The sequence below is a fragment of the Boleophthalmus pectinirostris genome, unplaced genomic scaffold (genome assembly GCF_026225935.1).
Source record: "Boleophthalmus pectinirostris isolate CB_2022bp ecotype Guang Dong unplaced genomic scaffold, ASM2622593v1 HiC_scaffold_2, whole genome shotgun sequence".
Taxonomy (NCBI): domain Eukaryota; kingdom Metazoa; phylum Chordata; class Actinopteri; order Gobiiformes; family Gobiidae; genus Boleophthalmus; species Boleophthalmus pectinirostris.
In genome coordinates this window covers 4,824,703-4,850,404 of record NW_026571152.1, presented here as the reverse complement: position 1 = coordinate 4,850,404, position 25,702 = coordinate 4,824,703, and the positions used below count along the sequence as shown (strand labels likewise).

The 25,702-nt window shown below is 39.1% G+C and overlaps 2 protein-coding genes across 3 annotated transcripts in view; one reads left to right on the top strand and one right to left on the bottom strand.

Annotated features, from left to right (window-relative positions):
• Positions 1–25,702, bottom strand: part of LOC110163792 (sodium channel protein type 4 subunit alpha A-like) — a 78,735-nt gene that overhangs the window by 20,083 nt on the left and 32,950 nt on the right. The window contains exons 13-21 of the mRNA XM_055155338.1: positions 13,538–13,755; positions 11,217–11,288; positions 9,916–10,005; positions 8,098–8,436; positions 7,040–7,190; positions 5,422–5,525; positions 5,241–5,304; positions 3,790–3,944; positions 1,464–1,637 (exon numbers count right to left, since the gene is read on the bottom strand). Coding sequence (XP_055011313.1) covers positions 1,464–1,637; positions 3,790–3,944; positions 5,241–5,304; positions 5,422–5,525; positions 7,040–7,190; positions 8,098–8,436; positions 9,916–10,005; positions 11,217–11,288; positions 13,538–13,755 — 1,367 coding nt within the window. The remainder of the gene's footprint in view (positions 1–1,463; positions 1,638–3,789; positions 3,945–5,240; positions 5,305–5,421; positions 5,526–7,039; positions 7,191–8,097; positions 8,437–9,915; positions 10,006–11,216; positions 11,289–13,537; positions 13,756–25,702) is intronic.
• On the top strand, positions 16,848–19,668 carry LOC129409396 (tripartite motif-containing protein 65-like). Of its 2 annotated transcripts, none has more exons than XM_055155339.1 (2): positions 16,848–16,949; positions 17,447–19,668. In XM_055155339.1, the coding sequence occupies exon 2, from the start codon at positions 17,452–17,454 to the stop codon at positions 18,757–18,759; it is 1,308 nt and encodes a 435-aa protein (XP_055011314.1). In that variant the 5' UTR covers positions 16,848–16,949; positions 17,447–17,451; the 3' UTR covers positions 18,760–19,668. The 2 variants fall into 2 exon arrangements, with proteins under 2 accessions (XP_055011314.1, XP_055011315.1); XM_055155340.1 differs by lacking the exon at positions 16,848–16,949 and adding an exon at positions 17,078–17,152.

Below are 25,702 nucleotides of genomic sequence, written 5' to 3'. Positions count from 1 at the left end.
CTGTCTACATGTCCAAAGCTCAAAATGCTCTGTTCCAACTTATGATGTCATGGAGTGGTAAGTTAAAATTTACGTTTTACCTTTAGTTCAGAAGAGATCGGCAATTCCAGGACTGAAATTCAAATTATTCTAGTGAAGGTATATGGAATTGAAAACTGTGGAGCACTTCCTATATTGGTGGTTTTCAGATTCTCCCTTTTGATTACATTGTACTTTGCCATGAAATATCCAAAAGGTAAATTCACAAATGCTGAGTATTTTCAATTACTGATAAACCCAAAGAATTCACTGTATTACAACATATTTTTGCATTTTAACAATATTAATTTTAGCTGCCCCCCCCATCTGTATTAATTAATATTGACCTATAGAATGATGTGATGTCATCTGAAACCCACCAATTACAATATGACATCACAAGGTAGAACAAAGTGTTTTCCATTTGAGAGAAGAACCTAAATATGCAGGGTATGTGTGTTAAATAGGGATTGGCATTCGATTAAATTTTCTTTATCGATCATTGGGAGAATTAACAATCAATTTTCAATTAATCATTAACGTTTTTATATTAAAATGATTGTTATTATTAATATTACTAATCTGCATAAATAAACTCAATTTACAACATATAAACCATAACCACTCTAGAGACACATCAGCCCGTTTAACATTATAAAGTGTTTAATGCAGCTTTGACACGTTTGTTTACGTTTTACAGAAACCAAACTTAAAACCACATGGCTTATTTGCATAAACTATAAGCGCTGAAAAAAACAGCTCGCTCCTTGTGCACTGATGTGTCAGCTTCTGTCAGACTAAAGGACACGACTCAGTGGAAAATGAGTGTTCTCTCTGTGATGCTGAGTCTGTTCTGTGTGTGTCGCATTGGTTCATGTTTTCAGAGATCAGACGTGTGCAGGTTTAGTGCAGCTCTTTATTTAACACTCATTTTATTTATGTTGGTCACTTTATTTATGTTGGTTACTGTTGTGATGAAAAGACTAAAAAATTGTCCTTTGGACACATGTGCACTCAACTTTATGTTGCAGTAACCGGGATACTACACCATGACGAAACCGGGATTCTCAAAAAACCCAATCAAACCCGGGACAGTGATGTGCATGTAAACACGATCACTGAGTGGTACAGTGTCTCCAAGGAGCCAGAGCCCAAACGTGGGACTGTGAGGCACAAATCCAGTGTTTGTGTCAGATGCAGCCTTGTCTCCTTACACTACGCTACACACAGCAACCTACATTTGGTTTATAGATTAAAAATGAATGTGATCAAACGTGAAATTCTTAATGATCAATTATCGATTAGTCAACTAATCATGCCCATCCCTAGTGCTAAACGTGTGAATGAAACAAAACACAACAGGTGTGTTTGTGATGAGGAAACAACATAGCAAATAATATAGATCACAAAATAGTATGGGCCCTTACAAAACAAAACTAACTTACAAGTGTTACAATGAGATCAAGCCAGCACCATCCGTCCGTGAAGTATTTCTTGAAGCCGAGTCCGAGCCATTTGAAGAGAACCTCCAGCACAAACAGGTATGTGACCACCTGGTCCAGATAGCCTAGGAACACCATAGTGTGGTAGCGAGTGGACAGGTACATGTCCTCAAACACCTGTCAGCAACAAAACGGCAAAAAGGTCAGACAGGTGCATCAATACATACTTAAAGGTGCCCTACTCAACTTTTCTGGTAGAGGGTCTGCTACCTGTTTGTCTCCATGGAGATGTTATTGCTTGCCTGGAATGTTCCATGGTAAAGAGTTAAACATATCCATCTAGCATTATTCATGTGTTTCTTTTGCTCAAAAATACTGTGTCCTTCTTTGAATAGGGGCGACTCTCCACAGATCTGAACTATAATGTAGCGTAGTGCTGTAACCTGCTCGTCTCCCTCGTGATAGATAGGTTTAATTAATACTGGAACATTCTAGATAAAGCAATAACAAGCAGCTGGCAAACCCTCCACCAGAAATGTTACACAGTGCACCTTCATTGCAGTAACAATAAAAATTTGTATATTGCAAATGTTTATTGCAAATTTGTTTAAAAATGCAAATTAGATATTAAGGAGCCTGTTCCTGATTTTTTGATTTATCTGAGCATAATTTGTCTTTCCCAGTAAAACAAAGGCAGCTCTTGAGGTCAAAATAAGACTGTTGTGTGCTGTCTGATCTCTGAATGTTGTGTAAAGTGCTTGTAATTATTCACGGTGAATAATTAGGATGCTCTGAATGCATAAGGCAAGCGAGGAATAACTTTGACCACTGCAAACTGATAAAAATGACAAATTCTTTCTTCAACTTTTTAATAAAATTTTAAAAATCTGGTTCCGACCCTATAAATGATTATGTTAAAATAATGACATTATTGATCTCAAGTGCATATAAAATAAAAAAAAGTACCTATTACGTATTTTCTTACTATCTTCACTTGAGATCAATGGGCCTCATTCATGAATCTTTTCTTTAAAAATGTTCGTAACTTCCACTTTAAGAAGATGCTGAGAGAACTCTGCCCCAGATTCACAAAATGTTCTTAAGCATCTGAATTCCTTCTTAAGTGACAGTTGGGGCTAATACACCAACATCCAGCTACAAACACATTCACGCTCATTTACATTTCATTAAAAAAATTAATATGTATGTAGTTAGAAACGTCCTCAGAACTTCTAGATATGGTCAATATGGGTGATGGCCAGAAACTGACCGAGGAGGTCAGGTGGAGCGTCTACAGACAATGGCTGTTCTACAGCTTCAGCAGCGATTTCAAATGTCTAAATTCACATGAACACATTCAGGAAGGGAATATTTAAGTCATAAACTTATTGAAACAAGCGGGTGCTCTACAAAACTCCTCATAAACGTTACTGGATCACATAGTCATATTTTTATATGAAATAATTTAAGAAAATATATCACTTGAAATCATGGGGGAAATGGAATTTTTATTGCATTATCAGAGAAATAATATTGTAAATTATTTTTTTTTTTACAATTTTTGTTCTCGAGTGCTTCTTAGTGAATACCAAAAATTTTGGTAAGAAGGCCTTAAGTACAAATTTGTTTGTAGGAACGCTTCATGAATGAGGCCCAATAACGTCAATCAAAAGCAAGTTAAGATTTAATATTAAAATGTAAAAAAAATGAGTAGCAGTAGCAGTAGCGGTAGTAGTAGTAGTAGTAGTAGTAGTAATAGTAGTAGTAGTAGTAGCAGGAGTAGCAATATTGATATTGGTAGTAGCTGTAGTAGTACTAGTAGAAGAAATAGTAGTAGTAGTAGTAGTGGTAGTAGTAGTAGTAGTAGTAGCAGCAAAATTAGTGGTGGTATTAGCAGGAGTAGTACAAGTAGAAGTAGCAGTAGTAGAAGTAGCAGTAGTAGCTGTAGTAGTACTAGTAGAAGTAGTAGTAGCCATGGTAGTAAAAGTAGCAGTAGCAATAGTAGTAGTTGCAGCAGTAGTTGTAGTAGCAGCAGTAGCAATTTTAGTGGTGGTAGTAGTAGAAGTAGCAATAGTAGAATTAGTAGCAGTAAAAGCAGCAGCAGCAGCAGCAGTATTATCAGCAATAGTAGTAGTAGCAGTAATAGCAGTACTATAGAAGTACTAGGATCTATTAGTATTAGTAGTAATCATTATTATTATTGTGAGAAAAGTTGCACTATGTGATTTTTGTAATTTCTAATCTGTTCTCTTTAAACAAAAATGGCAGCTCTGCTCATCTGATCCTATCATCAGTTTGATATTGTCCAAAGTGGGTACAGATGTATTACCAGGGCTATGCTGCTGACGATGACGATGAAGAAGATGAAGTTGTTGAAGTACGGGTGCTGGATGATGTAGAAGGAGCTCCGTCTGAGGCTGGACCAAACACGGCCGACGCCTCGAGATGAGTCCAGGTTGAGAGCAGGGCAGCAGCTGTAGCACTCTGTCATGACATTCAGAGGAGGTTACATGCTTACAAACTAATCCCACTTTACATGGGGACAAACCAATCCCATGTTACACACTATACGAGTATGTTAAGTGTACAGGGACAGGGAGTGGAGCTATTAATAGTAGTTCTAGTAGCAGTAATAGTAGTAGAAGAAGTAGTACTAGTAGTGGTAGTAGTAGTAGTAGTAGTGGTAGTAATAGTAGCAGTCGTAGTAGAAGTAGTAGTAATAGTAGAAGTAGTACTGGTACTGGTTCCAAATTCCAGACAAGTTAGTATAAATTTCCAGATTTCAGATAGTTAGCTGTAAAGAAGATAGCTATGTCAGATGTCACATAGTTAGTAGAATGAGTAGAAGTAAAAAATAGTTATGTCACAGATAGTAAACTCAAGACCCAAGTGTTTAACTTAGCTTTGTGTATATGTATGGCGGGCGGGGGCTGGAAATGTAAAATAGTTTTTAATCTCTGTAAAGTGCTTTATGTTGCATTTTTGTATGAAAAGCGCTCTATAAATAAAGTTTGTTGTTGTTGCAGTAGCAGTAGAACACGTAGTAGTAGTAGAAGATGTAGTAGTGGTAGTAACAGTAGCAGTAGTAATAGTAATAGTAGAAGTAGTGGTAGTAATAGTAGCAGTAGTAGCAGAAATAGCAGTAGTAGTACTAGTAGTACTAGTAGTAGTAGTAGTAGTAGCGGCAGTAGTAGAAGTATTAATAGTAGTAGTAGCAATAATATTAGTAGTAGTAGTAGAAGCAGCAGCAACAGCAGCAGCAACAGCAGCAGCAGTAGTACTAGTAGTAGTAGAAGAATTCACCAAAAGTACATCTATGACATGTTAGTGTCATATGAACCATCTCGCACTCTGAGGAGCTCAGGGACCAGCCTCCTGCTGGTGCCCACAATCAGGACTAAACAAGGGGAGTCAGTGTTTCAGGTTCATGCAGCTAAAACCTGGAACAGTCTGAACATGTGAGACAGACTCTTCTGTGACGCTGTTTAAATCCAGGCTCAAAACATTTCTGTTTGACTGTGCATATAACTGAAAAGGTTTTCATTCCGCACTCTTCTCTCCAATTTATGTCTCTTTTTTAATTTTAATCTTCATGATTATTTATGTTTTGATTTGTTTTTATTATGATTTTAATGTAGTTCTTATTCTGTAAAGCACTTTGAATTACTTTGTGTATGAATTGTGCTCTACAAATAAACTTGCCTTGCCTTGCCTAGAATTCAGAATGTCCAGTATTACTAAGTAGAAGTAATTGTAGCAATTGATAGTAATTTATTGTACTTTGACAGCAGCAGTCCTCGGGAACTTCTTGGGGGGCTTCAGTTTCCTTCATCTTTTGGAAATTCTGTAAAGCACAAGTATTAAATGACAAAAAAGGTGAATCTACATGTAGGGTAAAGATGAATGCTGTGGAATAAAAGTTGCAGATGGTGATGAAATTCTCTGGACACAAAGAGCAGACCTGAGCCTCTCCGATGGGCAGGGTGCTGCCCTGGGTCCCGTTCTCCTCGCTCTGTTCCGGTGGCACGCACCTCAGAGCAACACTCTCTTTATCCTCTGGGTCTCCTGCAAAACACAAGACAAAACACAAGACATGATCCTTCTACATGCACACCCAAATCTGATCATAATCTGATTTCTGGGGTTATCAGATTATTCAATGAATAAACAGCTACAGCAGATGCAAGTAGTAGGATTGGTTTTAACAAGGAAAGACAACATGTTAAAGGTCTGATATTATGCTGCAGAGGTGGAACCAAGTAGTTGTTTTGCAAGTCTCAAGTAAGTCTCAAGTCTCTAACCTCAAGTCCAAGTCAAGTCCCAAGTCAAAGACACGCAAGTCCAAGTCGAGTCTTGAGTCACTGGCCCATGAGTCCAAGTCAAATCCAAGTTGTCTTTATTTGGTACCAAAAAAGTACCAAATAAAGCTTAGATACTTAAAAAGTCATGGTATATTTATATATGAATATTTAGATAAGAGTTGTAGAAATGTTTATTTTTCCTTTTTAAATGTCTTAGTGCTAATCATTATGGTCAGAACAGAAAGAATTTGGATTTAAAATGCTAAATAACAGTTATTTTGTCGTGAAGGCTGCACTGACATGGAAGGATCATGTTCTTTGTAGTTGCCTCTGTGTTACTGTATTGTACTGTATATTGCAGTAGTATATTTGATGATTCCACATCACAGTACTTCAGTTCCTTCCAAAGTAATAAACAGGAGTGGGAGGGACATGTTGCAGTTTGTTCCTTTAAAATTAAGCATGTACCAAGTGTAAAGAGAAAAGCATTTTCTAAACACATATATATTTTAGGAGAAGCACCAAGTCTTCTCAAGTCAAAGGCTTGAGTCCAAGTCAAGTCTCGAGATATTGACCTTCAAGTCCAAGTCGAGTCCCAAGTCTTAGTCCATTTTAACAAGTCAAGTCTCAAGTCCTAAAAATAGTGACTCAGGTCTGACTTGAGTTCAAGTCATGACTCGCAAGTCCTCACCTCTGTTACGCTGTTTTCTGATCCATGTTTCGGTGTTGTTTCCTCATCACAAACAGACCCGGAGTTGTGTTTTTCTTCATTCACACTTGTTTAACCTTCACTAGAATCATTTGGATTACATCTGTCCTGGAATTGCCAATCGCTACTGAACTAAAGGTAAAAGGAGCTGTTTAACTTGAAAACCACCACTTCATGACATCACAAGGTGGGACAGAGCATTTTGAGCTTTGGAGATGTAGACAGACTAATAAACCAGATTTACTCACATATGTAAATGAAACAAAACACAACAAGGATCTGTTTTTGAGGAAGTAACAACATTCTAACATGATTTAAAGCTTTAAATATTCTTCAAATACTTCAACTGAAGACCAGAGACTTGCAGACAAGTCAGTACACAACATTTCCACACTTTCCATAAAATGAGCACATCCACCAACACATTATAGTGATAATAACAGAACATTCATTTAGTGGGTGTAACACGCAATATTTTATCTATTTATTTAACCAGGCCCACACTGTAAATGATATATTGTTCTTAATGGTTGCTAGATGAAATAAAATATCAATAAAATAAAAATGACCTGTTTCCTTCTTTGTCTCTCCTCCGTTTATGCCACAAACTTTGAGCACTTTCTTCAGTCGGGTTTTTAAAATGTTCATTTTCTCCTCATCTCTTGGAGCCAGTTTGTTGCTGATCCACTTCATCAATAACGTCACAAACAGCGTCAAGATCTGCAACGAGACACCGACATGACACAACACAAGAAGGGACATGGAAGTAGTGTAGTCCCCATTTAGAGCCAGTTTAGTCCCAGTTTAGTCCTGGTTTAGTTCTGGGTTAGTTCTGGTTTAGACCTGGTTTAGATCTGGTTTAGTCTCGGTTTAGACTTGGTTTAGTCCTTATTTAGTCCTGGATTAGACTTGGTTTAGTCCTGATTTATTCTTGGTTTAGTTCTGGTCTAGTCCTGGTCTCCTGCTTAAATCTCTTGGTTAAATCTGATGGACTAATTCTGGTTTAGTCCGGGTCTAGTTCTAAACTAGTCCTAGTTTAGTCCTGGTCTAGTCTCCTGGTTAAGGCTCCAGTTCTAGTCCTGATTTAGTTCTTTTTTAGTCCAGGTCTAATTCTAGTCTAGTTCTAGTTTAGTCCTGGTCTAGTCTCCTGGTTAAGGCTCCAGTTCTAATCCTGGTTTAGTTCTGGTTTAGTCCAGGTCTAATTCTAGTCTAGTGCTAGTTTAGCCCTGGTCTAGTCTCCTGCTTAAGTCTTTGGTTCTAGTCTGGTTTGGTTCAGGTTTAGATCTTATCCAGCACTTAGTCTAGTCTTGGTCTACTCTAAACTGTCTAATCTTGGGGTGGTCCTGTTTTATCCTGAATTAGTCCTGGGTTAATCCTGAATCAGTTGTGTGGATTAGTCCGGGTCTAATTCTAGTCTAGTCCTAGTTAGTCCGGGTCTAGTCTCCTGGTTAAGGATCCGGTTCTAGTCCTGGTGTAGTCCTGTCTAGTCTGGTTTTATTCAGGTTTAGATCTTATCCAGCCCTGATCTAGTCTTGGTGTTGTTGGTGAGTCCTAGTGTAATTTTGGTCTAATCTTCTGGTCTGATCTGGTCTTATCTTGGTCTAGTCCTGGTTTAGTTTTCACTCACCAGAAAGTTCCCGACTATGAGTAGAGTGATGTAGAAGGGCACACACATAGAGGGGCCGGTCTTTTCCATACAAAGCCACATGGTTTCAATCCACTCTCCGAACAAAGCTCTCGTCACCGTCATTAAACTGTGGAGGAAATCATTCATGTGCCAGCGGGGGATGTCGCAGTCTTCTTCACCCTCGCACAGATTGTTTGGGTTCGAACTGAGCGAGTGATACCCAAAGTAGCTGAAGAAGAGCGTGACCAGCACCAAGGAGACAGTCCAGAGAGATCGGACACCGGCCCAAACCAGACGCATCCACTTTAAGAAACCAGGCCACCAGCGAGCCAGACGCAACTGACCACAGAGGAGGGAGAGAAGGGAGTTAGACCTGCTTTAGACCTGCATTAGACCCACCCCATTTACACCTTGGTTAGACCTGGTTTAGAACCCCTTAAGAGTTTGGATTAGATCTGGTTTAGACCAGTTTTAGACTTAGTTTAGACTTGGTTTAGACTGTGTTAGCCCTGGCTTAGACCTGATTTAGACCTGGTTTATATCTGGTTTAGACGTGCTGTAGACCTGCTTTAAATTTGATTTAGGCCTGTTTTAGACCGGTTTCTGACTTGGTTTTGACCTGGATCAGACCTGCTTTAGACCTGGTTTAGACCTAGTTTAGACCTAGTTTAGACCTGGTTTAGACCTGGTTTAGACCTGGTTTAGACCTGGTTTAGACCCACTTTACAGTTTGGTTTACACCTGGATTAGACCAGTTTTAGATTTAGTTTAGACCCAGTTTAGAGTGGTTTAGCCCTGGTTTATACCTGGTTTAGACCTGCTGTAGACCTGCTTTAGATCTGCTTTAGACGTGGTTTAGACCTGATTTAGGCCTGGTTTAAGCCTGGTTTAGACCTGGATTAGACCTGGATTAGACCTGCTTTACATCTGCTTTAGACCTGATTTAGGCCTGGTTTTGATCTGAATTAGACCTGCTTTAGACCTGGTTTAGGCTGGTTTAGACCTGGTTTAAACCCAGTTAACAGTTAAACTAAGTTTAGACTTGGTTTAGCCATGGTCTAAATCTGATCTAAACCTGGTTTATATTTGGTTTAGACCTGGTTTAATAGTGAATTTTGTTAAGGTGAGAAAAATGTTCAAGGTTAAGAAAACATTTTTGGTTAGTTCATGTGTTTGTCAGATTTTAGGTGTGTACACCTGGACCAGATGATCTAGCACACATCATACAACACATTTTGTAACATGTTTGTAGAGATGTAAACTACAGGGTGAGCAGTTCAAAAAACAAGAGTATTTATGATGTTTAAAAGGCCTAAATGAAGATATTTTCTGATCTGTGTTATAATGTTGTCAAAAAAATACCTGGAGTTGTTTTTTGTTTCATCCACACATGTTTAACACACAAATCCAGTTCTTTTCTCAAACAGAAAATACTCTGTTCCACCTTGTGATGTCATCTGGTAATACAGGAAGTGCTCCACTGTGTTTTTAAACTCCATAAACCTTCACTAGAATCATGTGGATAAATTCAGACATGGAATTGCCAATCTCTACTGAACTAAAAGTAAAAGGGGCTGTTCACTTGAAAACTACTGCTACATGACATCACAAAGTGGAACAGAGCATTTTGAGCTTTGGAGATGTAGACAGACTAATAATAATACAGGGTTACTCAAACATGTGTGAATGAAATAAAACACAACTCCACGTCTGTTTTGGATCAGGTGACAATGTTCTAACATGGCTTAAAGCTCACAAGAGACAATTTTATGTAATATACAGTAGGACCTTTAAATCAGTGAATCAATAATGTCTCACCAGTCTCAAGAAAAATGGAAAGGAGGAAATGAGACCAAAGTCGATTATAGACCACATGACCAGGACTGTGTCAAAGATGTGCCATCCAACCTGAAACCATGACAACAGAGAAGAGGGTCAACACCATGACAGATAATGCATGTAGTGAGGTTGATGTATACAGTCAGGTGTATAGTGTATGGGGTTGAACAATTTAGGGAAAATTTAGGAAAATTGCAGTTTTACTAACAATTTTGATTTAAGTTTTAATTATATGATTCACAATTTAAAGACAGTTCAGAACATGTTTGTGCTGATCTAAACTTGGCAGTTTTATGTAGAATACAAATATATTTCAAAATATTTTGGTACTTGAGGAGGAAGTTATGGTACTTCAATAACTGCAGCCGTGGCTATTTTCACTCTCGATTCAAAGCAATTGCCATTGTCTCTTGGACTACCTTACTGACTCCCTGTCAGGCAGGCCTCAGTACGTGCGACTGGGGACCTGATACTGTGGTCAGTAATGTAGGAGCTTCACAGGGTACAGTCCTGTCTACGTTTCTGTTCTCTGATGACTGCAGTGTTTGGGTGTATAAGAGATGGACGGGAGCTGGAGAACAGGACACTGATTGCAAACTTTGTGGGGTGGTCCCAGGCAAACCATCTACTCCTGAACACTGACAAGACTAAGAAACTGGTGATTGCCTTCAGGAGGAAGAGGACACCCGTGGAGCCCGTCACCATCCTTGGCCATGAGGTGGAAATAGTGACTGCTACAAGAACCTTGGCGTCCATGAGAACAGCAGGCTAGACAACAGCTCACCTTAACAGATATGCCTGCGTTTCTGTCAATCATCATATCATCTTTGCACTGTTTCCTTATGAGCTCTTGTATATAACTGTGATATACTCTATTTATATTATGATATGTGTTTTTTACTTACTGTACATACATTTATATAATTGATGTCTCATTGATACCAATCTCTTACTATTTTTTTTGCTACTTATTTATAAGTTCATTACCATGTTTTATACTTTTTTACTCTGTGTTACTGTAATATAATGTGATGTGTGAGCTACTGTGGCCAAGTAATTTTCCTTGTGGATCAATAAAGTCGGTCTAAGTCTATACCTTAATTTTTGACTTAAGTACAGTACTTTTACCTTGCTACATTCCACCACTGCTTGCAGGCTAATATTTCTATAGTGCTGTCTGAAGACTATGGAAGCATTCAAATGTGTTATCAATTCAAAAGATTGTTATTTTACATCAGTAGTATATTTCATTTTACAAAGACAGTGTTTAATAGTCTGACCTGAAAGAAGTCATAAGAACCCATGGCCAAAATCTTCAGGACAACCTCTATAAAGAAGATGAAGGTGAACACCTGAAAAAGATCAAAATGTGAAATGTGAAAAGAAGAAAGAAAAAGATGGGAGAGAGACCAAGAGAGAGAGAGAAAAACCAAGAGATAGAGAGAAAGAGACAGAGAGAGAGTGTGACAAAGTGATACCAAGAGATAGAGGAGTGAGAGGGAGAGAGAGAGAGGGGGACAGAGAGAGACCAAGAGAGAGTGTGACAGATAGAGACCGAGATAGAGAGCGAGTGACAAAGAGAGACCAAGAGAGCCTGAGCGACAGAGAAAGAGAGACAGAGAGAGGGAGAGTGTGACAAAGAGAGACCAAAAAATAAGAGAAAGAGAGTGTGTGACAGAGAGAGACAGAGAGAGAGAGACAGCGATAGACCAAGACAGTGTGACAGAGAGACCAAGGGAGAGAGTGTGTGACAGAGAAGAAGAGAGAGAGAGAGAGAGAGAGAGAGAGAGAGAGAGAGAGAGAGAGAGAGAGAGAGAGAGAGAGAGAGAGAGAGAGAGAGAGAGAGAGAGAGAGTGTGACAGAGAGAGACCGAGAGAGTGTGTGACAGAGAAGGAGAGAGAGAGAGAGAGGGAGAGAGAGAGAGACCAAGAGAGAGAGAGAGAGAGAGAGAGAGAGAGACCAAGAGAGAGTGTGACAGAGAGAGAGTGTGTGACAGAGAAGGAGAGAGAGAGAGACAGACAGAGACCAAGAGAGTTGAGAGAGAGAGAGAGAGACAAAGAGAGATACAGATGTGGAGAGAGAGGTGAAAAGAGAGGCAAGCGAGAGGACGTCTTCAAATAAAACATTAGTAGTCTGCCTTTGATAGTTTGCAGAGACATCACGCTGGGGGTGTTCTAAGATAAGATAAGATAATCCTTTATTGTCTCCCATGGGAGAAATTTGTCTTAGGAAAGGGGGTAACATGCTTTATCCAAAAAAACAAAACAAAAAAACAGGACAACACGTGTTCTACACGTGTCTCTAATGGTGGGACCTTAGACTGCATAAAAAAGTGGACTAAGCAAGTGTGATGTCACAGCATTCAGCTCCACTCATATGAAGCTTGTGATGCTGAAAGGTTACAGGAGCGAATTTATAGCCAGTCTCCATATTAGTAATAGAATTTTTGAAACACACAAAATAGTGAAATAAAAAACCCAGGATCACGTAGAGCGGGTTAATTCGAACATTTTAAGACCAATATGACGAGGCTCACAGCAGCAGTGACAGTGAGAGGGGCCACAATATTCCAATGTAAGTCAATAGAGAAATTGCATGTGACGTCACAGCCTTGCCCTGTTCCACTTTCGGCGAGCCAGACCGCCAGCAGACCGCCATTGTAAAGTTAGCACATTTTTGAGTCGTTTCTGTAATTTTCACATTACGACACATGCCGGAAAAGTGTTGCACACAGAGCTGTAATCAGCAAAGACATAAAGGGCCTGTTTACACAAGAACGCCTGCGGGTAAAATCGACAAAATATTTTATCGTAAGTGCCTTTTGTTTAGACGGTGACGCAAAAATCTGAAACCACCCTCCAGAGTGGGAAAGTTTAATATGCTCCATCGTAGCGTTTCCGTCTACACTGCATGCTTAAGACACAAAACTCTGATCAGATCTGCTCATGTTGCCTATTTGTTTATGTCACATACATACAGTTCACAGAAACAATGGCATGCATACCCAATTGAATGCCACACACTTTTGTGTCAATTGTGACAGCCCTCAAAACACTGCAGGCTTTATAGCAAGAAAAAAAAAAACGGTCCCGTGACTGCAGGTTCTCTATAGGAGCCAGGGTCAGAAGGAGTAGGAAGTGCCAGCATCATCACGCATTACCTATGTCCATTTATATATACAGTCTATGGGTGGAACATTTAGGAGTTACCATGGTGACACAATGCACACATTAGCAAACACTGTCAAAAATGGTCTGAAAACATATACAAAAAGGATTTAAACAGCACATTTTCAGGAGCCTGTGATCAATAGTTCATCAAGGGTTCATGGTCCTGTTTAGGAGTTTGATTTTAAACAAAAAGGTGAGAGGGACTAACTGAACAACACAAATCAGCTCTTTCTGGTCAGATGTGTTAAAATAAAGCACAGATTAAAGTCTAATAAAGCTTCAGACAGAGAAGAACCTGCAGTTAGCATCACACCCCCAGGGAATGTGGGATCAATAAACAGTTCCGATAGCTTTACAGATTTCCAATAAATGAGAAAAAATGTTCGCTGCTGGCTCAGTCAAATAAATCCAAGTGTTTGTACTGTACTCACCCACTCAGCCCTGAAGAGCATTTCCTCAAACTCAACGGTGAGAGGGTAGTGCTCCATGGCCATGAAAATCACATTGATGATGATGAGGAGGATAATGGCCAGGTCAAAGAACGGGTCCAAGACAAAAACTTGGAGTCCCTTTTTAACCCGAACCCAACACCCACAACAGTCACAGCTACACAGGCGTCGCCAACACTCAGAACAGGTCCGCTCGGAGTCTGCAAGCATACAAAAGGAGAAAAATTAAAGAGGAATTCCAGAGAAGGGATGTAACAATAATCAAAGATTCATCAAAAATCTCATAATAATGTTGTGGGCCATCATGAAATATCAAATCTCAAGTTCTTTTGCTTAAATTCAATGTTATGGTGCAGCAATAGCTAAAAGGAAACTACATGGTCCAGTTACCATTCGTTCTTTTGAATTACATTTAAGAACGAAAAACAATAAAATGGGAAAATGGTTTGTTATTTCATTATTCCATTTTAGTGTCAAACAAAAAAACAGTAGACTACAGAGGGACAGATAATACTCCCTACAACTGCACAAAAACTCACCCACAGCACCAGACTACAGAGGGACAGATAATACTCCCTACAACTGCACAACAACTCACCCGCTGCACCAGACTACAGAGGGACAGATAATACTCCCTACAACTGTACAACAACTCACCCGCTGCACCAGACTACAGAGGGACAGATAATACTCCCTACAACTGTACAACAACTCACCCGCTGCACCAGACTACAGAGGGACAGATAATACTCCCTACAACTGTACAACTCACTCGCTGCACCAGACTACAGAGGGACAGATAATACTCCCTACAACTGTACAACAACTCACTCGCTGCACCAGACTACAGAGGGACAGATAATACTCCCTACAACTGTACAACAACTTACCCACTGCACCAGACTATAGAGGGACAGATAATACTCCCTACAACTGTACAACAACTTACCCACTGCACCAGACTATAGAGGGACAGATAATACTCCCTACAACCGTACAACAACTTACCCACTGCACCAGACTATAGAGGGACAGATAATACTCCTAACAACTGTACAACAAGGAGCTCCCACATCTCCACTCAAACAGTGAGAGACACAGGCCTACATTCATACTATAATACTCCCTGCAACAACTCATCCTTAGGTAACAGATAACCCTAAGTCATCACATCATTGTTGCACTGTCTTCCTATGACCTCTTGTATAAAGCTGTGATTTTACATTTTATTTCTTATTGTAGCAGCCAATGGCCCTATCCCACTGGGCACCTGGCTACTGATTTAAAGTTGTTCTGACACGCTTGTAATATAAATCCACAGATACATTCTTAGTCCTTCATTGGCTTACGAATGCCATCCACATATTCCACAATGCAAACAATGGGGTCAAAAAAAGCTTTACCCCCAATCAGCAGCACCTGTGGCTGCCTTCTTGCCCTTAAATATAGTTTAAATATAGTTAAGGAGGGCACCATACTGCCACACAGTGGATGGAGGACAAAACCACAGGCAAGCAACAAATAAAAGGTCAAAATGGCTCCTACATTTATCTTTCAATTTTATTTTGACTTGTACATTTGAATTTATATAATTATGCCTTATTTGATTCCTGTCTCTTGCTCTTTTGTGCTTCTTATTTAGAATTTATTATTACCATTTATATTTTCAATCTTTGTTATTATATTATATTGTGAAGTGAGCTCCTGTGTCCAAATAAATTTCCCTTGTGGATCAATAAAGTTCGTCCAAGTCTAAGTTTAATTTTAATATTTTATTCTCTCTGGTTTATTTGCCTCAGCAGTTCTGCTGCTAGAAGGACTCACCTGAAAAATCGTTGCAATTTTGTGAACAAACATGTTGTCTTCTTTTATAGAGTCGCGCTTATTTTCACGTCTTAGAAAGTCATTGTTGAACTCCATGACGAGAAACATGAAGTAGTGATAAACTCTCCTTTGTTCAGTTGATGCCAAAGAACTACAATAAAAATATTTTTTTTATTATAGATCCATGGCTGACATTGAATTTACATGCAGTGCACTAAGTAGCAGAACTTCTGGGGCAAATAAACCAGAGAGAATAAAATATCTCAATTAAAATAAGCACTGAGACTGTTTTATGATTAGTGTTATTTGAAATAAACTTTAAATTAAATATTGGAAATAGAGGTCGAATTCATTTTTTTTTTTTTTTTTTTTTTTTTTTTTTTGACACTAAAGCGGAATAATGAAATAACAAACTGTTTTCCCATTTTATTGTTTTTCATTCTTAACTGAAATTCAAAAGAACAAATATACACAGACCCTTCAAAGACCATGACCCTTTGCTCTGTTTCAGCCAAATTTACACAATGAAATAACTGTATTAAACACTTGTAAATCTTGGCTTGTCAAGGCATTTTTAAAGGAAAAATTTGTATATTCACAATTTTGTTACCCTTTACAAAATATCGTAATAAATATCGTACCATGAGATGCATATCGTGAAAATATTGTACAGACAAATTTGGATATTGTTACATCCCTATTAAAGAGTATAAAAGGGTATTATTCAAAATCAACTTTTTTGAGCTTTCGTACGAAGTACTCAATTTTGTATATACTAGAGCAAACAAATACTCAAGTAAAAGTAAAAGTATCACATGAATAAATCTACTTAAAGGTGTATTGTGTAACTTTTTGGTTGTGGGGTCCATCACCTGCTTGTTTCTATGGTTATGTCATTGCTCTGGTCAGATCTGTGGAGAGGCGACCCCACTCACAGTCAGAATGACTGTTCTCTAGGTATTTTGAAGCTATAAAACCACCTGTAATTGAATAAACATAAAGTAGAGCTGTTTAAAGTCACACTGTAAATAAAGTATCTATCTGATCTACTGGAGCATTTCAGGCAGAGCAGTTCCATAGAAACAAGCAGGTGACGGACCCTACAGCAGAAAAGTTACACAATGCACCTTTAAATAAAAAATGTTGGTATTTATTTTGAACTTTACTTAAGTGGATACTTACTTACATTTGAGAGCATGTATCTGGACTTTCTACTCCACTACATTTTTGAACTGTACTGAAGAGTAAAAGTATTTTTTTTTTTTTATTATTATTACTGAAACTTGCTAAAAAAAAAAAAAGACTGAGGAACTATTTTAACACATTTGCAGTTTGAGAAAAGAAATATATAAAAACAAAAAACAAAACAGCTAGAAAACATTCCTGCCAACCCTTACCTACCAATAATTTTGTCGAACTAAAACCACGTTGTTTTGTTAGCGGTTCTCCCTGAAGCCTTTGACCGCTTGTGATTGGACTATTCCGGGTACTATTCACGCCCTCAGCCCCTCCCCGCCTCTCTGCTCTCCACTCCTCAGTTTCTGTGGCTAAGCGCTAACCAGCCAAGTTGGTAAGTGAATTTAGCATGTGTCATTCATTTGCCCTGACACTTTGAGAAGAGCTGCAAGACGTCACGACGCAGCTGACGCACACTCCAAAACATTAAACGCAATCCAGATAATGTTAGTTTGTGCCATAGACTGTACGGCTTGTGCTAATATTTATGCTAACGTGTGTAAGTGTCAAGAAGAATTTACATATAGACAGACTATGGTAAAAGCAACGCAGAAACAACAGGCAAACGCGCAAATTAAACAAAGCTAGCTTCTTATTTAGTTGATGTGAGGAATTTGGCATGTTGCAAACAAACAAGTCACAGCTTATGTCGTTAAGATATTTACTACAACTTTGGCTTGTTGAATGTTAAAAACATGTAGATAACATTTTATTAATTGTTGTTATAGTCTACCACATGTGTTTTAACGCAACTGTGCGTCACTAATTGAGCCTTAAATTGTACATTGAAGTAAAGTACACAAAGTAACTTTGTGGTTGTTTCTCATGAAGGTGAAATGGCAGAGGCCCTGTCCTGTCCCATCTGTCTGGAACTCCTGAGGGACCCTGTCACCATCCCGTGTGGACACAGTTACTGCATGCTCTGCCTCCAGAACCACTGGGACCAACAGGTGACCTACAGCTGCCCTGAGTGTCGCAGACACTACAGCCAGAGGCCGGTCCTGGGCAAAAACATCATGCTATCCACTTTAGTGCAGCAGCTGCAGAGGACAGCGCACCCTGTTGACAGAGCTGAAGAGAGGAGGGCTGAGCTGCAGAGCCAGAGGGCACTGCTCCTCCAGAACCTCCAGCTCAAAGAGACAGAACTGGAGACCCTCCAATGGGAGGCCCAGGATATCAGCCGCTCTGCACGGAGAGTAGTGCAGCACAGCAGGGACATGTTCACAGAGATGACCCTTCTCCTGGAGAACAGACGCTCTGAAGTGGAGCGGCAGATTCTGTCTGAGGAAAAAACCCAACTGCGCCGAGTTCAAGAGCTCCAGGACCAACTACAGCAGGAGGTCACAGAGCTGAAGAGGAGCCTCTCTGAGCTGGAAGAACTGTACCATAAGCCAGATCACAACCAGGCTATGCTGTCCTGCCCCCTGCTGACCACAGACACACAGAGCTCAGAGTCCAGATTCCAAACCAGGCCAAAAGAAGACTTTGAGTTTGTGACCAGAGCTGTGACTGTGCTCAGGGACAAACTGCAGCAGACTCTGAGTGAGTGTAATGTCCCAGTGTCCCAAGAGCCACTGGCTGAGCCACGCTGCAGAAACGACTTCTTAAAATACGCTCGAGAAATCACCCTGGACCCAAACACAGTGTTCCCACATCTGCTTCTGTCAGATGGGAACAGAAAAGTAACACACACGAGTGAAGCTCAGAAGTATCCAGAGCACAGCGAACGCTTCAGTGTGTGGAGCCAGGTCCTTAGTCGAGAGGAGCTGACAGGTCGCTGTTACTTTGAGGTGGAGTGGAGCGTTCGAGACATGGTCCGAATCGCTCTGTCGTACAGGGACATACACAGGAAAGGCTACTCTGACCAGTGTGGACTTGGTACCAATCATGTTTCCTGGGCTTTGCAGCGAATGAAAGACAAGCTCTCCTTCCTGTCGGGTGGGGTCCAGTCTGAGGTACCAGGACCAGTTGGGTCCAGAATTGGGGTCTATCTGGACCAAAGCAAAGGTCTGTCTTTTTACAGTGTGGAGGCTGAAGACATGACCCTGCTCCACAGAGTCCACACCAGCTTCACTCAGCCTCTGCTCGTCGGAGTCCTGATTGTGTGGGAGAAAAACACGGTATACTTCCCTGAACTCAGATAAGACTGTTTAGAGTGTTTGAAGGTGCACTATGGAATTTTTCAGGTAGATATAGTGCTGCTTTTACTGGAATGTTCCACAATTGCTGGGTTTCAGCTGACATCACAACATTCTGGCCAATAATATTTAACACATATGAGGACAGTTAAAATAAATCATCATAACTTCACATCCATCAATATGGCATTTAACACATATTTTGTATTCATTCAATTTCAGGTGTTTTTATTGCTCAAAAATACTGTGGAAAAACATGCATTCTTATTGTGAGTGAAGTCTCTAGTCTCCTCTCCACAGATCTGCCCTGTCTTCATGAATAGTTCAAATGCATTGACTGTCTCTAATTGTGCTGTCCAAAGATTACAGTTTCTTCTTAGTAGTAGAACAAAATTGATTAGAAATGTTTTAGGAATACAAATATTACTTATTATACTAACTCTTCGCTTGTGTAAGTACCTATGCAGATGTAAGATTAAAAAAATAAGATAGGAACCAATGCACCCTCTTGACTTTACCATTTTGTAGCAGAAAAATATGCAAATATGCTACAATACTGTTAGCACCCACTTTACAATGCATACACTATATTGTACTGTGATGAGAAATCTGGATTAATCTTTAAAGACATTACAGACTAAAGGTGCACCATGTAACTTTTGTGTTGAGGGTCTGACGCCTGCTTATTACCATGGAGATGTCATTGCTTTGCCTCGAATGTTCCACAGTTTGGCATTGAAGTTATCTATTTGCATTCAGTTCCAGATGTTTTTATTGCTCTTTTTATGTTCTCACTATGAGCAGGCTTGCTCTCCACAGATTTGACCTGTAACTTCGGGCTGATATAAAGTTCCCCAGTGTGCTTCCATGGTTATATATTTTTGTTTTATATGAAATAAATTTGACCGAGATGTACTTTTCTATTGTTTACTTTTCTCTTTAGATTCTTGGATCTGTTTTCTGTTGCGTAAACATCTTTTAGCAAACATTTAGGCAGAAATGGTACATGAGTTTATTGTAGAGCTGTGGAATTAATTTTAAATTTTAACTGAAATCAAGACTAGTCCATTTCAGTGGTTAATGATCAGCATGGGTCTTTTGAATGGAGAGAGTTGCAGCCAGTCCTCTGTCAACAAAAGCATGGGGATCAGAGCAGAGTTTAGACTTGTTAAATATACATAATGACAAATGTAAATTGTTTATGCTGGGGAAATTAAAATAATTGAAATAATAGAGTCATTGTGTTTGCTTTTAATAAGATAAAACAAAATCTAAATGAAAATCTTTATCAGTATGAGGGAGAAAAATATACTTTTGGCAATCCAACAGAGGATGCATGTGTGCTTACAGTTTTTTTATTTATCTTTTTGGCACATTTATCTATTGAAAATTGACATTTGCAAAACAACTAATCCTCAACAGCATTTCAGTTTTCCTAAACAAAATTTAATCTCAGCAAAATACAGTTTCACATTAAAAACTCAATCATCTCCAAAAGCAAATTCATCTAAAGCGTGTCAGCCTGTGCTCATGTTTTCTGTGCTGTTTCAGTCATGTGACAGAGCAGCTCAGAGCCTCAGTCCTGCTCTCAGGGGCCACACAGAAGCACTGGTTTATGCAGTCTCACACTGGGGTTCACTTTTACAAGTAGATTTTGCAGTATTTGATCCAAAATATTTATGTTGAAGAAAATGTAATGATGCAGATACATCAACACTACATTAGTAATATATAACATGTCACATTATTACACATGTCACAGTGTGTATCTATATGTCATCTTTACAGTCTGTACTATGCTGAGACTCTTCTCCCTGTTTAAGTCATGTGTGAAATCATTTGCTGTTTGATTTTAGGTGCCCACAAATTGCATTTTTTGCTGTTATCAGTTTCTATATTCTGGACCAAAGTCCAATACCACATGAGAACAGATCTGTAGTTTTGATCATGTTTGTAAATGAGAGCTGTGTCAGGGTTCTGAGAAAGAACCTGAGAACTGTGTGAACACATGGCAACTGCAACAGATTTGATCTGAGCCTTGTTCAGATACAGGTTTGAATTGAATGATCAAACTAAACCAAGTTTTAAAAACTGCTAAAACCACTGAAAAGAACTGTAGATGCATTAGTTGTGGTTTAAGTATAGGACAAATGTTAAAGGACTGTAAAACTATCCACAGAAGTGGAGAAAGATCACTTATCTTATCAGACCATTGCAGCATAAAGGGTTTTCCCCTTTTTAAATTGAATCATCTCCTTTTTTACTTTATGTTTTAGTACACTTTTTGAAACTTGTTTTAGTTTGATCTTTTGATTTAAATGGTTATCTAAACAGGGACACAGGTCAAATCAATTGGAACATCTCATCAGCTCACACAGTTCTCAGGCTTCAAAACCCTTGACACAGATCTCATTCACAAACACTCATGATCAGCGAATTCACCTTGTTTTTATGGGGTATTGGACTTTGGCCTAAACTCTGTCACTTTCAATATAGAAACAGAACAGTAAAAATCTACAATTTGTGAGCACCTAAAATCTAACAGCAAAGGATTTCACGAATGAGTCTCAGCACAGACTGTACACACGACATACAGATACACACTGTGACATGTGTGATTTTTCGAAAATCACATATTGCAGTACTAAAATAGTTATAGTTAAAATAGAGGTATTTACTTTCCAGCATCTTTCAATTGTTTTCACCATAAAAAAATTTGGTTCAAACACTGCAAAATCTACTTTCCAATTGGTAATGTGTACACAGGTTTTAAACAAAAAAAAATCTAAAACAAAACAAATAAATCTTTTCCAGTGTGACCCCCAATGGCAGACTGCATAAATCAATGCTTTTGTGTGGCCCCTGAGAGCAGGACTGAGGCTCTGAGCTGCTCTGGCACATGACTGAGCACAGAAAACACTTGAGCACAGTCTAAGAGTTTGGTTTAAGAGTTTGGATGGTGAAATTTGCTTTAGGGAAATGACTGATGTTGCATTTTGCTGAGATACATTTTTTTTTCGGAAAACTAAAATTGTGTTTAAGATCTTGAGTGAGCTGTTTTGCAAATGTCAGTTTTCAGTAGAGAAAGATGCTAAAGCGATTGAAAAAAACTGTAATACTCCCTGAACCTTCAAAACAAAAAAAAGTGATATTTTTGGTAAAAGTGTAGCCATGCTGTGTGTAGTGGTTTTTTTTCTCTCTCTCTTTTCCATGCGTTTCAGTACATGTTTGAGGAGGGGTAGACTACAGGGTGAGTGGATTTCAACATAAGATGACCCCATAGAGAGACAAGATCATTTTTTGCAGCTGTTGTAACCATTCGAATTTCACTGTGTGCCAATGGTGTGGTCAGTGTGGGCGGGTTTTTATTCTCACATTTGTAACATGTGGGGAATGAAATGTGCATCCACAATTCACAGGGACGAGCCAAACATCCAGTCTCCATGACGCAAATCCTTTATTATTAAAACAACAACACCTTTTTCAAGTTCAGATATGAGTCCAAATTGTTTAAAAGTCCTACATTACACTATTGCTTAGCCTGTAATGTTCCACAATATGGTATTAAACTTATATAAGATGCATTTATTCAATTATGGATGTATTATATTGCTCAAAAATCCCTTTAAAAACCTGCATTCTGACTGTGGGTGGACTCGCCTCTTCACAGACCTCACCTTTACATTGTCCTGATGGTATCTCCTGTTTCTATGGAGATTGTAAACTTTAATGCCATACTTTAGAGGTAAAGCAATAACATGTTCATAGAAACAAGTAACTGGCAGGACTTCTACCAGAAAAGTTACATAGTGTACCTTTAAATCATGATATAGTTTAGTTAATTTAGCAAAAACAGACCTGGAGTTGTGTTTTATTTCATTCACACATGTGTTTTGTTTCATTCACACAGTAACTTTTTATTAGTCTGTCTACATCTCCAAATTTCCAAATGTTATGTTCCACGGGTTTTCAAAGTGAAAGCGCCTTTAGACCTGGTTTAGACCTGGCTTTAGTCCTGATTTTAGGCCTGGTTTAGTCATGGTTTAGTCCTGGTTTAATCCTGGTTTAGTCCTGGTTTAGACCTGGTTTTAGACCTGGTTTAGACTTGGTTTAGTCCTGGTTTAGACCTGGTTTAGTTCTGGTTTACTCCTGATTTTAGACCTGGTTTAGTTCTGGTTTAATCCTGGTTTAGTTCTGGTTTAGAGCTGGTTTTAGTCCTAATTTTAGTCCTGGTTTAATTCTGGTTTAGACCTGGTTTTAGTCCTAATTTTAGTCCTGGTTTAGTGCTGGTTTAGCCCTGGCTTAGACCTGGTTTAGCCCTGGTTTAGACTTAGTTTAATCCTGGTTTAGTCCTGGTTTAGATCTGGTTACACCTGGTTTTAGTTCTGAGCTTAGCCCTGGTTTACTCCCGGTTTTAGTTTTGGTTTAGTCCTGATTTTAGTACTAGTTTAATCCTGGTTTGTACCTGATTTAGACCTGGTTTAGGCCTGGTTTTAGTCCTGATTTTAGTCCTGGTTTAGTCCTGGTTTAGACCTGGTTTGGTTAAAGTTAGTCTCCAGGAAATTAATCCAATGTGACATCCCTGAAATAGATTAAAAGACAACAAAAGTGTGTGTTTGTGTGTGTGTGGGAGGGCATCTGGCAAAGTTTAAAATCAAACTGAGACCTAAAGGGAATGTTGCAATCAAAGTTTTATCAACATAATTCTTGTCCCTTCAGCAGCGACTCTTGAGAAGTACTACACACATTGGCTTGTGTTTCCTGGAATCTTGTGAAATACAGATTGTTCCAGAGGTGAAATGTGGGTTGACCAGATGTCTCCTGTTAAGACGCTTTGGGAGTTTAAGCTTTCAGACTTATGTAACCCAAAAATAATGGATGAACGCCGTAAAACTCTGGATCTGAGCTGCCTGGGAGTGTTTGGACCATTGTTACTTTAATGTCCTTAACAGATTTTGTAAGCTTTTAACAGCACTGTTTGGTGTTTTCTTCATCAAACCCATACCTTGCTTGTAGCCTGTCTACGCAACAGACTTGCCTACCAAGTGTCTTGCTCAATGGCAGTTTGCAGTGTCATTTGTGAGAATAAAACCTACAACCTTTGAGTTAGAAAGACGGCATCTAAATCTACCTTGTTCGTCTGTGCGTGTGTTTTTCCATGCATACACAACCAGTCGAAAGAGACACACTCTCTCATTGAATGTTTTTTTTTATTGAATGTTTAATACTTTTGTATACACCCAAAAGACATCAAATATATAATTATGTAGCAAAGATATGTGCATTTTACTTCGTATTTGATGTTTTTTTGTGTATATAAAAGTATGAAGAACACATAAAAAACATTGAATGAGAAAGTGTCCAAACATTTGACTGGTGCCCACTAAACATTAGACGTCTTATGGATGTGCAGATCATTTATATGTTGTGTCGGTTGGTCCAAGACCAATTTTGGACTGAAAAATGACATGCGAATCTGCAGTTAAACATTTGAACTTTGGACTAGTTGACTTTTTTGGACGTCATGGGAACATCTAACACGGGTGCAGGAAAATGTCATTATTAATGGTCATGGAAATTCTGCGTGTTAGTCGGGGAAAAGTTTTAAGTCTGATGTTTGGAGTTTGAAGGCATAGAACCTGTGAACTGTATCCTGCCATTTTCCTGGAGCTCTGTGTGGCTCAGATTGAACTGGAAATGCTTTACAACTTTGTGTTTCCAGTTTCTTGCTGCTGAGACTAAATAATCTGGAACATTCTGCCACTGTCTGAAACAGCATCACGGTTCTGCACAGACTAGTCGGCTGATAAAAATGCTCTAAAAAGAGTTTAAATGTAACATGGCGATATCGGCTTGTCAAAGCCTGATCCCTTCAGGTGTCAGAAGCTGAGCAGGGCCGGGCCTGGTTAGGACTTGGATGGGAGATCACTGGGAAAATCAGGTGCCACAGGGGGTCACCAGAGCAAAAACTTGTTGTTGTTTCCTTAGACCAGACACTTCACCCACATTATCTAGTATGAAAGTGGTGTGTGCATGAGTGCTGGTGGTGGGAGGGGCCGATGGCACACTTCTGTAAGTCTGTCCCAGGGCAGCTGTGGCTAAAATAGTAACTTACCACCACTTAGTGTGGAGTGAAGGAATAATGATCTGTAAAGTGTTTGAGTGTCCAGAAAAGAACTGAACTGAAAAAAAATTATGCATCATTATTATTATTATAGAAAAAACTTCCACAGCAACCTCATTTGGACTAGAATTAGTCCTCAACCGGAGGTCCAGGGAACGTCAATACTGGACTTTGGAAGACGTTGGAAAAAACATCATTTGGCATCACAGGCTGCATCTTCAGTGGACCGAGATTGGACAAAAATTACCCTAAAAGATGTTTCAACATTTCTCTGTGCAAGGGGTAGTGTATCTTGTACAGTTTTGTATTTACAATATGAAATACCAAGATAAGGTTGTCCATAGGCAGTTAAAAAGCAGGCTTATGCGTAATATAATCAAGGATAATAAAATAATAAATGAATATAATCAAGAGGCTTACACCAGGTCTGCACTGACTCCAAGTGTGGTCTGGAGGGGTTTTCAGGTCATTATCACTGCTTTGGTCATTATCATTGCTTTGGTCATTATCACTGCTTTGGCCAAATACATGCTCCAGATGTCATAGTTGGTGTAACAGGCGAACTGTAAGTGACTCACTGTAAGTACATACGGACTGGCCTAGCAGTCAATGTAAACCCGGCATCAGCGTAATACTACAAACAGTACTGCAGTGTGGGAGTTTCAGGTTTCATCTTAACAGGAAATAAACGTGTAAAAGTCAGACAGCTAATAATTCAAAATCTTAAAGAGGGGGTATAGACTTTTTGGAGCTGTCTTCCATGTTATACCGCTGTTCTCTCATCAAAAACATGCCTGCAGAGCTTTTAGTTGTCATCCATACATG